At 40.9% G+C, this 16,479-nt stretch overlaps 1 protein-coding gene across 3 annotated transcripts in view; it reads left to right on the top strand.

Moving 5' to 3' along the window:
- The window catches only part of LOC147208439 (amyloid beta precursor protein binding family B member 2-like), a 59,119-nt gene that overhangs the window by 11,199 nt on the left and 31,441 nt on the right, over positions 1-16,479 (top strand). For all 3 annotated transcript variants that reach the window (XM_086135062.1, XM_086135069.1, XM_086135053.1), the window contains exons 6-8: positions 553-613; positions 1,837-1,983; positions 2,224-2,351. In XM_086135062.1, the coding sequence (XP_085991188.1) occupies positions 553-613; positions 1,837-1,983; positions 2,224-2,351 (336 nt within the window). The remainder of the gene's footprint in view (positions 1-552; positions 614-1,836; positions 1,984-2,223; positions 2,352-16,479) is intronic.

The raw sequence follows: 16,479 nt of genomic DNA, 5'->3' as shown, positions 1-16,479 counted from the left end.
TTTGGTGTTTCTTTGAATTCTCTCTGTCACCCTAAGGAAGGCCAGCTGGGCTGAAACGCATCGGGATGTTATATATTTTGACATGGCATGACGTGTTAAAGGCATTTGAACAGTATCCAGAGAGTGCCTTCGTTTTTTACTTTTGTATTTTTCTTACACATTTTATTTTATTGAGGTGCAATACATTTTAACCCTTCCATGCACCCTGTAACCTGATAACATGGTAAGATGTCCACTGTAGTAACCACTGTCCCTGAAAGGGTTTATTGAATAACTGGCTACATTTTCTTTTTGTTATTTCCCTGTATTTAAGCATAGTGATGATGTTCAAATGGTGCATAATGTTCCAGTGGCCAACAGTATTCTGAAATATACATGATAGGAGTAAAACCTCTGTCTTGTTTTTGATTAACAATTAGGTCTACTACGCTGTGTTTTAATTTAGGCCATGAAAGTGTTGCTTGGAGATTTACGGGGTTTTTTTTAGTTGGTATTTTGTGTAAAAAGCTTAAGAACCCCTGCATTAGCCTTTAATGTCTCACTTTTCTACAGCCCTGCACTCCCATTGGAAACTGTGGACCTCAACAATACCTTCCCAGATCCAGAAGCAATGGTACGACTAAATATATTGTCTATGTTATTCATCCTTAAATTTGGTTGTTATTGGTTCACAATTACATTTTGTGTCTCTACTAAGAACAAAATATTACGATGCATCTTAGTTTTTCTCAGTCGCTTTGGTATGTTTCTCAGATCAGAAGTGAAATTTGCAAATGAGTAAGTGCATTTTCTCAAAACATGGTTCGCCTGCAAAAGCCATTTTCTTTGTCAGTATCTTTAGTACATCTCCCATAAGTAAATATTTGTGAACATACAATTAGAACAAGTTTTTTTTTCCATTTTATTTTTTGTCATTGTGTACAGATAACACAGTAAAATTGCTTAGTCGTGTTGTCAGTATACAGTAACTCTGTACTCTGGATGGGCGTTCTGACAGCCGCTTAAGATTTGATGACAAATTCAATATCTGAAACTGAAAGTTACACTTGTGGATGTGGAAGATTGTTTGCAAGCGAGTGGGCAAGATTCACATTTCACTTTTCATACAAACTATTTGCACTGTAATTCGTTGACAAACCATCTCATTGTGATACAGAAAGGAAAAGGCAGCATTGCATAGCACAAAAAAAAATCGATATGGGGTGGGGGGGTTGAAATGTATACATTGGACAATCTCCTAAGGGAAAATTGTCAATGCAACCCTGTAAGAATTACAGTGTAGTCTTCCTACTTCCTACGGGCCACAAATTCTCATCCACATCACACCAACTTGACTTGCTATGAGCTATTTCACAAAACTGGTTGATCCTTGTTTGATCTAATGTTTCACGCATCTCCATTCATTTTAAAGAGTCAAGATCAGCTGGGGAATGTTGGTCTTACAATGACTTTGAATTTATGGTCTAGGCAGTATTAGCTCTCTTTAATTTACATTCCAAAGTACAGATTTTTAGGAAAGCCACAACTCACACTTCAGCCCAATTTTTGCATTTATTAAGTAGCTGGCAGCAGCGCACTCTGCTGATTTGAACTTTGGACCAGAAGGTTGTGGAAGTCTGATTGTAGACAAATACAAAATAACATATACAAAATAAGTAACAATAGATTTAGCAATAATAAATAATAATAACAAATAATAAAGAAATTGCCCCTGACATTTCAACAAATAATTACATCATGTTAATATTATGACTGAATGCTAGGCAGAAAAAGAAGAGAACTGTCATTAAAATAAAATAAAATTATAATAATCCATGAAGTGTGTGTTCCTCCTAGTCATTTCCAGTACGGTCCTTGGGCTGGGTGGAAATGGCGGAAAAGGACTTGTGTGAGGGGAGGAGCAGCGTGGCTGTCCACCATTGCATAAGACAGCTGTCCTACTGCAGGAGGGACATTCGAGACTCAGCCGGAGTCTGGGGAGAGGTCAGTTACTTTGATCATTATCTAAATACAGGAATGATCTCAATTACTGTATGAGTGCTTGTGGTGGGAAGTCAGGAAGTACAAATACTTACGGTACTTCGACAGATTTTTCCGGAAACGGATCTGTCCTAGCAGTAGGTAGATATTTCACAGTATAGGAGAACAGAGTTGGAGTATTTTTGATGAGAACTGACTTCAACAAGAACACCCCCACAAAAGCTGATGTTTGTGCTCTCAAAGGGCAAAGGGATGCTGCTGGTACTTCAAGACCGCATGTTGACCCTGGTTGACCCAGATGATCAAAGCCTCCTCCACTCTCAGCCAATCAGCAGCATCCGTGTGTGGGGAGTCGGCCGTGACCATGACAGGTATTTGAAATGCTTTCAAACATCCTGTATAGCTTCTTGGAGCGCTTCCTTGGCTATTCGGTAGCTGCAGGCTTGACATGATGAGATACAAGCAAACACTGGAACGCATACATCCTGCAGGAAATGGAAAGCTCATTACATTTACAAGGAGCATGATTGCTTCATTTTCTGTGTACATTTGTACTAAATGCATTCACAACATCATGATTTATCCTCAACGTTTCATGCTTCCATTCCGCATGTGAATGACCATCAATCTACTGGTTCTCAAACAGGATGATGGGTTCCCACGAACTACCGAAGCAATACGAAGTGTACATTAGCATGCTGACAATACCGATTCAGGCTGAATATGTTGATTTATTAGGTACACCTGAACAAACAAATAAAATGCAGCACACAATTGCAGCCAAAAAGATACCACAGAAGGTATACGTTTAAGGTCACCAAAATACATTATTCAATGTTTTAGGGATCGAGACTGAGTAATTGACGGCTATCCAGAAAGCTTTGAAAGTACCTGGCGATTTCACAAGATGGTGGCAATGCACTTTTTTTCCCTCTCAATTCACCATCGTACCTGGGCCCCAATTTACTTCAACATGCTACCAAAGCAATCTATTTGCCTTAGATATGGCTTGAGCATGAGTACAAAAAGAGAGAAAAGGGGATTTTTCCAGCAAACAACAGACGAGTGGTTCTTCCCAAAAATCGGTGAATGGCCAAATCTGCAAATGTCAAATTGCAAATATTTATAACTATAGATTGGCAAACAAAAGTCTTTTTAGCTTGTTGAATTGTTGTAATGACCTCATGTGTCATGAGCTTTCTAATGCAGATATCGTAGCTTGGTGTAAAGCGGATCAGAGAAAACAACCAGCTTCCACCTGCTGAAGCTTTCCATCCACATCTGTAATAGGATTTTTTTTTATGCTGTGGTAGCTCGATGCAAAAATGTCAAATCGAAGCAGTAACAAGTACGCAGACGTCTGTGCACTTTTCAAATGTGTTCAATGTTGCAGAGCCTGCTCTCAAGGACAATTGAGCCCGTTTAAAAAGTCCTAACTGGACCTCATAGCAGGGTCTCTCTTTCACACCCCAAAAGTACTGTCAGATTTGCTTTTGATTCAATAACAAGCAGTTGGCCAGTATTGACAATATTGATTTGAGTAGTTTTTAATATTTGCATTTAATGTGTGAGGACATTACCAAATTTGAATGATCGATCCACATACTGTTAATATCCTCAATGCACGACTGCAGTTTTATTGAGGCGGACGATTAAGAAGCAGTGTTGTTCTGTACTGGTGGTGTGTGATACTCAGAACCAGTGGAAGCGAACTACTCTTGAATAATGCTGAGAATGGCTAAGATGTTACTTTGCAATTCAACTGCAGCAGCGCATTAAGGAGAGAAACATAAATTTGGCCATCATTACACTGATATTTATCAAGATGAATGCCTACATTGATGTCGACGTTAACAGTATTTGGATAGATTCCCCCACCACTGTTCTCTCCCATTTCAAAACAACGACAATATATTATGAGTCCCACTGAAACTGAGCATTATGACATTTGTAATTGCAGTTAAATTCTCTCTCTCTCTCGGCCTCTAGTTTTCGTTGTATGCTATACAATGACAATAAAGGCGTTTCTGATTCCGATAGATGATACAGCTCTAGTGTTGGCTCTTGGCGTGAAGTTGTACCTGATATTGTGGCTGTAGACTTTTTTTTTTCTTCTAGTTGCTCAACCACAAAATACGACGAAATTGTGTGATGTTCACTTCCAGTACGGTATATGATATCATGTGTAATCAGCTGTTAAAATAGCACCAGTGTACTTGTCCGTACTCCGTGTTCTTCTCATCCTTCTCTTTGTCTTGTTTCCATAGTTTCTCTTACTACCCGCATTCTCTCGGCTCCCCCTGTCTGTCTTTCTGCTCTTTTCTTTCCCTCCTTTGTGCAACAACCTCTTCCCTCTCTCTCTCTCTCTCTCTCTCTCTCTCTCTCTCTCTGGCTCTCTCTCTCGGGAGAGTGCTTCTTCCCTCATGTCTTTCAGAGGATGAAGCAGGACTTGTTCTTTTCCTCATCCAGATTTCACTTTGCTCAGCCTTCTTCCCTCCATGTTGTTGAAATTTGCAGTCTAGATTATTTTTGTTAGGGTATTTTTTTTATGTGATTCAATTATCTATGATCGCAAACAGCACTCATTTAAAGCAGGGCGTTTTTTTGATTGCCCCCATTTTGGAGATTGAACCTTTTGTGTGTCTGTCAGAGATTTTCTCTTATCTTGGAATTGTCACTAGAGGGCGTTGGAATCAAAGCCTGTGCTTCAAGACAGGTTACAGAATGTATATCTTTCTCGGATATGCTGAGAACAAAATTTCCAAAGTGTGTCCTTGACTTTTTTCTCATTTCCTTCTGTGCAAATACATTTGAGATGATGTTTTTAGAGGTATCTGGAAGTGTAGGTTCATGTTATGATGAGTAAGCAAGGTGACTGGATGTCTGCTTATGTTTCCAAATTTGTGGTTTTGTAGTTGGGCGGGGGTCAAAGTGGCCGTAGCCTGTTTCTCAACCTGATTTTTATTTTATTTTTTACACTTATGTAACTCATCCATGAACCAATTCACCATGACATCATATGTTCTTCCAGGTGGAAAAAGGCTATGCCTTTTCCACTAACTAAACAAAACCTGACATGGCATTTGACTAAGGCAATTAGTTTGGAAAAAAGATAAGCAAATGGCTTGAATGAGTATTTTAGCTTTATTCTCTCATGCCGCAGTTTGAAGCACTGTATGTGAAATGTCAGTCGAAAAGAAGAAAACGTGCTTGCAAAGGACACCCAACACGACTGTAATTTCGTTTTCAACTGGTTCGTTCATTCAAAAATAGGGAAGGCGTAAATTCACACATTTACATCATCATTGAGGTCGTGGCAAAGTAATTCAAGAGACAGCAATAGAGGAAATGTCTTAACCGTGGTGGTATAGTCCCAAGACGAGCATACTACGCTAAATTCTAAATGCCTAGCCTACCATTAAATGGTTTATTTTGCTGACTGATGCTATTTGACTGAGATATTTTTAAGTTATGACAGATGCTGTATTTCCTCGTTATGTAATTCATAAGGCTATGATTGCATGGCAGGTAAAATAGAAAGCTCAAAATCAAACAATTCATACATACCTAAAAAAAAGTCTTCCACAAACCTGACAAAGGAATAGTTCCAATTTTCCAAATTTTCCAATGTTGCTATCTGTAGAAGTATCAACAACATCCACACAATTTTTATCATGCATTCCGCCTGTCTATTTTAGACTTTTTTATTTTTCTGTTTCTGTCATGGTGTTCTGTTCATGACATCTCTGCAATCCCGTGTGAGGTCTGGTTCTCTGTACAACAGCACAAAATATATTCAGTTGAGCTTAAATTGAACTTCCCTTGGAGGGTAAAGAATAATAATAATAATAATAATAATGGATGCTCCTGTAATAGCTGAATATTGCTTTTGAAGCTGTACTATTGACATTTCCACTAAATGTGTGTGTGTGTGTGTGTGTGTGTGTGTGTGTGTGTGTGTGTGTGTGTGTGTGTGCGTGTGTGTGTGTGTGTGTGTGTGTGTGTGTGTGTGTGTAACTACTTGCAGACGTCAAGACGAATTAAGGTCCTTATCTCCTTACGTACTCTTCATTTTCCCTGCCAGTATGTTCCATGCCAGTTTTGACCTGAGCTGAGAATGTCCTTTTAATGTCCTTCTATATAAAATTACGAACCACAGCTCTCTTCAAATGTATTAATAGCCCGTCTGACATGAATGGATGATTAATTCTTAATACATGTTTCGGAGAAAGGGAGACATTTTTTTGACCTACATTGCAGGTATAGCGACTTGATTTTGGCAATTTCCCCAGAAGACACCTCTCATGCTTCCATCTTAGGAGTGTTCACACCCATGTCCTGAACATGTCGCTTTCCTGGTCCAGAATGATACAAAATGAATGAGCTCCCCCGATCTAAAATTGGGCGGGGCAGAGGGGGGGGGGGGGGTTGTTGTCCCTCGATGAAGTCATGTAGCTATATCTGGAGCACTCAGCAAGTCTGAGTAGCTGGATGCCCCTGGTTGCATGTGCAAATTGTATCGTGCGTTTGTGTGGGTGTATGTGCATATGGGCTTGACATGATGAAGTCATTAGTCCAAATCTGGAGCACTCTTTTATGTATGCATCCATGTGGACTGTTTTCCCCATACTTTCTCCATCCCTTATTTTGGGCTCGGTCTTCCCACTCTTTGTCTCCAGCCCTCATTCTGCCTCCCTCTCGTGTCATTGGCTGCTCAGCTCAGCGTCTTCCTCCCACTGCTTCTCCCGCCTTTGTGCAAGACTTCCCGTTTTCAGCACTTTCTGTAGGACGGGCAAAAGGGAAATTATAACGGCAATTCTAGAGGGGAGCTGGTGCTGACTCTAAGCCGGGAGATGCCTCCCCCCTCACATTAAGTGATTCTTCAGACCTAGGTTTAGTCGTAGTTGTGGCAAGAGGAGGTCGGAGGAGGGAGAGAAGACGAAAGGAGCCCTTGAGGATTAAAAAAAATTGAAGAGGAGGAGAGACAGGGAAAGCATCACCCTTGAGCTACAAGCGACACCGGAGCTCTATCGCAATGTCACAGAGGCAAAGAGTTAACGAGGCAAGGAACTAGTTTGTGGCATGGCTGGCATGTCTGCCCGTGTGAGTATCTAACCTCTCCTTTATTATTGATCATTCTGTCATTAGTCCCCCTTTTATTTGTCACCTTCTCTGCCTTCGCTACATTGCTTTGACTTCATACACAGCTGGGTCTCTGACTTCCCGACGATCAGTCAGGTGTGAGGATGCAGGCTGCTGCTGCTGCTGAGCAGATGTTTGAGGTGGGTTAAGATAAGGCGCAAAGAAGAGAGAGGACTGAAGGAAGCAAAAGAGGGATTGGAGGGTGGAAGCAGAAAACAGGATTAAAGTGTGAATTTGCTGCGGGGTGGTGCATATGCCAGAAATGTAATTTTACTACTTTATTTTAAACATCGGCTGTCGCAGATGTGTATTAGATATGAAGTTCAGTACATTCTGGTTTGTGCATGATAAAGCGTGTGTTGAATGTGCATGTTTTTTTTCTGACAAGCAATTGAGGAGGGGGTTGTGACTGATGGAAAAAAGACAAAGAACAAAAAGAGAGTTAAAATTTATGACAGAAGGACAGATAAGGATGGGAGGGGCATGTGAGGTGGCATCCCTGTTTGTTATCATGCCTTTAACACCTAATTTGTGTCCTGTCTTCGACTGAAAATAATTCACTCACTTTCCCAATGTCTTGTTTGAGGTCTGTTTCACATTGTCAGTGAGTTATCTATTTAATAGTGTGCAATGTACAACTGTGTTGCATTACTCTGAGAGGTGTTTCTTGTACGGTAGTGTTTTGAAATACAACTGTCCTGACCTACAATTTATTTGAGACCCGAGCCATCAGTGGAAGTTTTTGCTTTGACCTGCGAGCAAAATCTGAGATTTGAGCGCTGCAGGTGGCAGTCAATCAACTCATTCAATGACAAGCATCACTTTGGCAGAAAGTGAATAACTCTTCAAAAAAGAGCTGCAAAGCGGTTTATTCGCAGCTTAAGTTGACTGTCAAATTAAATGTAAAACAAAGAGACTTATGCGTTGTGCATTTAAAACAACCAAAACCCGTTTAGCTTAATGCTAATAAACAATGAAAACTGGAAGACAGACAAATCAATCGCATCAATGTTGCCACATTATAACCTTTTTAAGCAACAGATATGAACACAAACAGTGCAGCAACACATATAGACAGACAATATAACTATTTACCCTATGACAAATATTACTGCAGCTTACCGAGTCACATATAGTAGTTGTAAAACTCTTCTTCATTATTCTGCATGACTGTATTTTACAGCTCCTCAGTGGCAAAGTCACACACTTCTGAGGGAACCGCCATGATGCACAAGATGTTTATTTCTTTACATTCTATTTAATTATGTTATTACTATAACTGTGTTTTTAAAGTGCAATATAATAGCTGGCTATTTTCCATTGGAAAAAAACCCATGACAAATAATTGTTTTTTACAGGGAGGCTGGAAGTGATAAATGGCATTTTCACTCCTTTCAAGATGATTATTTAAATACATTTTGAGTAAGACGGCCTTATCTCAAGGGACCATGCAATTACAAATACGTCTTGATAAAGATGTATTGCAGTTCTCCAAATAATACATATTATATTGTGAAATTATAGCACTTTTTCATGTTTGTAAAGGCAAAATATTTGACGTTTGGTATATCTCTTGTCCTGATGACGACAAATATGCACTTTTCATTGATATTCTGTCCAAAGCTGGCCTTTGCTGCACAGAAAAAAAGAGAGAAAACAAGCAGCCCTTGAGCCTCATTCATTTTTTAACGCTCAACACACTAGCTATCAGCTCCGTTTATGTCAATGCAGCGGGGTTGCTTATGTGAGCTTTTGGCAGCGCGTCTTCCCAGTTGGCGCCCATCTTATTTGCTGATGTCACGGCCCCTTTAACCTTAATTCATATGCAACATCCATCTGACGGCCCACTGGGGCACAACCCTGATCGGCCAGACACATTGGATAGATGCCACGGTGATTGATGCCCCATCCTCTCACCCACCAGCCCTTCCTCATCATTCCTCCATCCTTCCACCCCTCCACAATCCATCACAGCCACTTGTCCACACACTGCTTGCTCATTGGGTCTACTGCCACAAAGCCTCACTCCATGAAGGGTCGTCATGGCCGGAGATGCCCACTGGGATGAAACCAAGACGTCTCCTACACCTTTTAGTATCGCCGCTGCTTCTTTATTTGCCCGCATTAGCATTGTTTAGCTCACCTGGTTGTAATCCGTGTCTTCCTGACAGAGTGTTCATTGTGCTCCCCCTATAGATCTTCTCCCTTGCTCCTTCAGCCAATAAATCTTTAGCCGATAAAATTCTTGCTCCTCCCGGCTGGGGAGGGCAGTAATGAGAGGTGATGCTGGTCACACAGCAGTGTACACACCAGGATGTTTGTCTGGTGTCGAGCTTTGAGGCCACGTTTACACTATAATCCCGGTGGCCCACGGCAGCCCCGTTGTGCGCCATGGGATTTGGGCCATTTAAAAAATATATATATGATTACTTTTTTCCCCGTGTTTAAGTCTTGCTAACTTTTCTAACTTCAGCCATTGGGGTTGTGACAGTAAGGCACATAAGAGCTCTTTTGGACAAGATTATGTGAAATTTGTTCTCTTTTAAAAATTCGAGACATGTTTTAATCAGTCAGAAAACATTTAAAATGGGTTAAAAAATCTGGTGTAGTCTAGAATGAAACACATTTCAGTGTAGCAGCAAATAACATTGAATTAGAAAATGTAGTTTTCATGGGTTTCAATTGGCCAAAAGTGGCCAAAATAGAGTCATACAATTGTATATACACAATATATTATTGAGCTGAAGTTGGAAATGATCAAATTAGACAATGACTTGAGAAGTTTCATTACTTCTGCATTAACACAGCTGAAATAATTTCCCAAAGGAAGCGAGGCGGATGCAAATGCCATGCATTAAATCATCTTCGCCCCCCCCAAAAAAGATTCAAAATGTTGTGTTAAAAATTTTCACAACAAGATATTTTATTTTACAGCAATTAAAAACACACACTTTGTTTAAATCAATAGGGAATATGGACGTTAACAGTGGTGCCTTCAACTTACTTCTTTTTGTGACGACCCTTGTGAACTGAAAACATTGAAATCATTGTTTTAAGTGCTCCAACAACAATGCTAGTTTTGTAAGCGTTTTGCATTATCTGTTCACATTTAACTGGCAGACATTTGCACGTTATCTGGTTCGGTTAAATACGATTTTCTTTCTTTTTTTTAATGTAATTCTCTATTTTATATTTACGTGACCACATCTCTAAAAACTCGTAGGTTGAAACACTTGTAAGTCAAGACACCACTGTGTCCCATCCATCCATCCATTTTCAGCACCACTTCTTCTGAACAGTTACTGGAGCCTAACCCAACTGACTTCGGGCGAAAGGCAGACGACATCCAGTCAGTCGTAGGGCACATGCAGAGGCAAACAACCATTCACACCCACATCCACACAGTCACCAAGTGGGAACTGATCCCACGCTGCCTGCACACAAGTCAGATGAGTGTACCACTACACCATCAGTAACTACCACAGTGATTTTATATCGTATTTTGTAGCTATGGTAACATTTGCATAACTGCCGCAAAAAGTAAGAGATGCTCCTGCCAAAAGGGTTTGTAATTACCAGTAGATGCCACAGCATGGTAGTAAAGGACTACTTTTGTCGAAATGAAGCTCCTCAACTAACTTCCAATTATTATCTTGACACCAAGATATCACCAGAGCCATATTCTTTATTGGCATGATTTGTGTTGAAAAAAATGGATTTAAAAAATATTTACTACTTTGAGCGTTCGAAGGACCCACCTTAAACAACTCGCCTGCGCGCTATGAGATAAAGTGCACACGAGCGTACGCTGTGCATGAATTCTGCCTGAGTGCACATGCAATTAATTAGCGCACAGCGTAATTCTAACTGTGCAATCTTTGGAATCACTTTTGCTGGAATACCTGCTCTCTCCCGCAATCTCGTTATCAATTTCCATTCCACACAAACACATACACATTAGCACACATCAAAAGTGGTGGTTTACTGAGGTGTCATTTCACTGACGTTCTGTGTGTGCGTATACACACACACACACACACACATATATATCAGTACCTCACATGCTTTCCAAATCAGTGTGATGTGAAACGATCAAGAGCAAGAGAACAGCAGGACATTATCTTCCTCGCTCTTTCATGCCCACCCACAATCGCTCTCTTGTCCCCCTCCCTCCATCTCCCACTTGAGCTGATGCTGTCAACTATGTAACGGAATATGACAAGTGTTGACATGTGGGTGTTGTGTGCCTCCCAGCTAATTATCCCCCCCACCCCCGTCTTCCCCCACATACACTTTTTTGTCCCTGATTTAGCCTTTCATGTCCCATCAAATGCCTGCAATCAGGTCATAAAGCATGTGTGCTTGTATGCATGGAGGAGAGGGTAACACACAAGTGGATTTTCACTCCCTTCCATGCCACTCTCACAGGATAAAAGGCCGTCCCACCCCAAAAAATGTATATACAAATATAATGTCCCGTTCTGTTCACGAAAATAACTTGCTTCTGAGGCGCTCCCATTTTGGAGGTCAGCTAAATGCACCTTATATATGGATCAATATTCTCTTTTGGGGGGGGGGCATCCTCTTTCGTTCTATTTTTATGCTCAGGCTAATGTGGCATTTTGGCGCCAAGGAACTATGATGAAGTGAGTTGAGGAGTTTCATGTGGTTTGTTGCTCCCATCTTGTGCTTTCGATCGACAATTACAAACCTTTTGGTGGTAGCCTCGGTGATTCACGGCGTTTCGCTCTCAAGCTTCACTTCAGGTAGCTGGCAATTTCGAATTCTAAAAATAATTTAAAACCCCAAAAGAGAGATGTTACTGAATGTAGAATTAAAGTGATCACTCACTTATCGTGCTTAATGGGGACCGGGACCCAGCCACGATAAGTGAAAAACCGCGAATGAGGGTTTGCTCCCCCTCTAGGAATTTTTGTGTCAGTGTATGTGGGTACCAGCATGTTTCAATATGTAAACAGTGATTATACTTTCCATATTTGAGACAAAGACTACAGAAGTACCCGTTTATACTTAAATCTTTAATTTAAAAAACCTATACAGTAAATAACATTCATCAGCATTGCCTACTGAGAGAGGCAAAGAGATTTGTGTTAGTGGCGTAGAAGGCTCTCACTTTACGCTCTGACACCGTAGTCACCATTAGCCTCCAGCTAGCTCCTGGCCACCCATTCCCACGCAGCCGATGTGTTTTTGATCAGACAATTAATCAATATTGATGAGGATGAGGCAAAGAGAGACGTGCTGCTGCTTTTGGACAAGCCCAATCACCTCTCTCTCTCTCTCTCCCCCCCCCCCCCCCCCTCCCACTGCTCATCTTGCCGCTTTAAAAAAAACAGCACATCTTGTGGAGTCATGATGCACAGACTTTTAACATTAAGCGAAACTGATTAATTCACCATGTTGCTGATGGGTATTATAATAATAATAATAACAGTTTAATATATAGAGTGTGTTTCAAGGGAGCCAGGGACGCTTAAGGGTACGCGCTGCTCTCTCGTCACAAGCAAGCTTGAATTGCTTCCAGTGCAACTTTGGAGCATCAATGGATGAGAGAGCTTCTTGCTGCAAATTCCTTACTTTTGGAAATAAGCAGAGACAACTGAGCTGGAATAAGTTTTCATGAAGGATGCAGCCACAGCCGGAAGCTCTTTACTTTTAGGTTAGAACATCCCCAAAGAGCTAAACAGCAACTTGATAAAATGAGAGTTGCACATGAAGACAACAAATGCTTTAGGCGCTTTATCAGGAGGGAGTGTTTGAGTTTTTGAATCTTTTTCCACAAGCATAACTTCTCACAAGACAAATATAAGACAAATTTTTAACAAAAAGTTTTTGACAAGCCTCAAAGAACTGAAATATTTGTTTATGAATTTCCTTTTGGATGTTTTCTTTGGGGCGGCCCGGTAGTCCAGTGGTTAGCACGTCGGCTTCACGGTGCAGAGGTACCGGGTTCGATTCCAGCTCCGGCCTCCCTGTGTGGAGTTTGCATGTTCTCCTCGGACCTGCGTGGGTTTTCTCCGGGTACTCCGGTTTCCTCCCACATTCCAAAAACATGCATGGCAGGCTGATTGGACGCTCTAAATTGTCCCTACTTGTGAGTGTGGGCGTGTTCGTCTCTGTGTGCCCTGCGATTGGCTGGCAACCGATTCAGGGTGTCCCCCGCCTACTGCCCGAAGACGGCTGGGATAGGTTCCAGCACCCCCCGCGACCCTAGTGAGGATCAAGCGGTTCGGAAAATGGATGGATGGATGGATGTTTTCTTTGCTTGCTCTTTTGCCAGTTTAGTCTTCTCTGCCACCTGTCACCATTTTTGTCATCCATTCTATGCAAAGCACCCTCGGCTGCCTGTGGCTCTGGAAAACATGAAACGATTTGCATCGAAATGCAGAGTGGGTGTATTCTCCGAACCATGAGAATTGCCAGAGTGTTTCAAGCAAATTTAAATATGTGCTGTGAAGTCCAATTTTCTCGATAAATAAAGTGTTCACTATGTGCCTCATCTTTGCGGGTTCATCACCGCCATTTTATTTGAATTTTTATCACCTTGTTTTACATTCCATTTAAGTGAACTACAATTACCAGCACTTTTGCTATGTGCTTTTATCATCACTGAGGGGTTTCATTTAGTTAAATTCTTTCTTCACAGTTGTATATCCACAGGTTTGTTTGTTTGTTTGTTTTTAATTAGGCATAGTAAAAATGTGAGAAGAGTCTTTGCGGCTTATGGCGCATCAGCAGAAGACAAATTAATTGGCTCTTTAGAAAGACACGTTGTTTGACTCTGGTAAAGGACGAAAGTCTTTACCAGAAATCTGATATACTGAAAAACCTAAATCTGATATACATCCACTCTGGGCCAGAGCCATTGTTACAATACTCTCACCCTGTTGGAAATTCATCATTTTAGTCTGGATCTATAATATGAGCAAATAGCAAGAGATGGATGTCTCTGGGGAGGAAGATTATTATACATGACAGTATATATTCTATGATAGTGGCACAGTGGTCGACTGGTTAGCACATCCACCTCACAGTGCAGAGGTCGTGGGTTCGAATCTGGGCCCTGGCATTCATGTGCGAAGTTTGCATGTTTACCGAATCCGTGGGTTTTCTCTTGGGTACTCCTGTTCCCTCCCACATTCCAAAAACATGCACCCTAAATTGTCCTTCGTTGTAATTGTGAGAGCAAATGATTATCTATCTGTGCACTGGTATTGGTTGGCAACTGGGTGTTCAGGGTGTACCCCGCTTACTGCTCCAAGACAGCTGGGAAAGGCTCCAGCACAGCCTGCGACCCTCGTGAGGATACGCCGTTCAGATTATGGATGGATGGTTCATGTTTGTCAACTGTGGGTATGGGAATCTGTTTGTGATTAAGGGCTGTATAAATAAATGTGACTTGACCTGCATGGATATACTAGATAAAAGATAAAAATCCGATATTACTATTTGTTTCTATATGTTTGACTAAAATGATTTTTTACGCGTTTTATTTTATAAACTGCTGATAGTTTTTATTTATTTGGGAAATGCACATTAATCAACACAAGAATAAACAGTGTAAATGCACTGGATTTAGCATAAATGCTAGTTTTCCGCCGTACTCCCAAGGCAGGTTTCTAAAATAGCACAGTCAAATTCATAAAACTTTAGAACCAAGATGACAGAAATAAGAACCAAATAGGTAAGACATCATGAAACAAACAATAGAAACTGTTGCAGTACTCAATTACAAGTTTAACTGTTGTTGTTTATCTCACAAATTCCAAATACAACAGTTGTATTAGTTTCTAGAATGAACTACTTCATGAAAAGCTATATGTGGTTGTGTAACGTCGAATTATCTTTGTTTCATGCTTCCTTTTAGTCAACTTCCACTTTGAGTGGCACTCAATAGCTTGAAGCCTCTTTTTCGAAGAATTGTTCAATGTCTGCCAAACTGCTCCTTCTTGTTTGCCTGTGCAATTAGCATACAGCATGTTTGTTAACATTGCATAGCCGGTGTTTTGCAAAGCTGTTTAATTGCTGGGTTTTGTATGAAGCGTACACACATTGACTCGCTGCTTATGTGCATTTCCGTGCATTGCCCACAGACGGTTGGGTGACGATATCGCTCTCCACTGAGCTATTCTGGATGTTGAATCACTGGAGAAAGCCAAGTAGAGCAGGCTGGGGACCAGTTATGTCTGTGTTGTTTTCATTGCTCTTGCAAGGATATTTTATCAGAGCAGTTTGTGGAGTTTATGATGTCGTTTTAGCACCTGAGGATGCAAATTGAAGAAATGTTAAAGTTGTTATGGGATTAGTGTAATTCTCTTGCCACATAGCCAAATGGGGCTAGTTCAGTCTATATTGTGCTTGCCTTGGGGACTGGAGAGTCACCAATTTAAGTCCCGCTGGATTGGAAAACTATGGAAATTGTGATTTCTAGATACAGGCAAGTTTGCTTCCTGCCAATGTGCTTTTGAGCAAGGTAATAAATTGTGACAACTGGCAAAACACTTACGTAAGCCACTATTTGCGTGTCATTTTACACATCTCCAAATGCAAATATTTTGTTGTAAAAAATAGTTACAGGTGCAAAAAATATTTATGCAGTGAAACTCCTCTACCACGAAATCATGTTTGCAGCAAGAAATGTTTCACAACAGGGGGTTTTCACTGTAGCAAATTTGATCTCAGATGTAAGCACACACACACACACACACACACACACACACACACACACACATCCACACACTCAAACGTGTGTGTACACGCACACACAAACGTATGTGTACTCTATTTTTATTCCAATAGTGCATAAGTATGGGCACACACTTATTTGACACTTCATATTGTCAGTGTAGAAAGAAAAAAGGTAAAGAAATTGCGAAATTTACGATCAGCATTCACTTTCACTTACATCAATTCTTGGATAATGTATTTTATTTTGCTTGCTGCGTCTTTCATTTTGATCACTTTTACCCACTCTTCCAGCATCAGAGCTCTTCTTGTCTTAGCTGCTTGACATCCAAGGTCCGTTTTGTAGCCATTTTAGCAATGCAACGTCCATCCTTGTCTGAATCTAACAATAACAAATACTTCCTGGCATGCAATGAACTTTTAAGCCAGCCACGGGACGCTTCGTAGTCCTCGATGGCCATAGTTAGCTCTCAAAGGCTAAAAACTTTACGCTAACTGGAGCGCTTTTCTCTCATTAGCGCTCCAGTTAGCGTAACGTTTTTAGCCTTCGAGATCTAACTATGGCCATCGAGGACTACGAAGCGCCCCGTGGCTGTTTTTAGCATGATAACAAGTAAAGCATTCGAGGAAACGTTCGTTTATTTGAATGTC

The sequence above is a fragment of the Hippocampus guttulatus genome, chromosome 2, assembly GCF_054856545.1.
Source record: "Hippocampus guttulatus isolate MCC_2025c chromosome 2, RoL_Hgut_1.0, whole genome shotgun sequence".
NCBI lineage: Eukaryota > Metazoa > Chordata > Actinopteri > Syngnathiformes > Syngnathidae > Hippocampus > Hippocampus guttulatus.
Note: the sequence above shows the minus strand (reverse complement) of the source record. Positions and strands in the feature narration are given on the sequence as shown.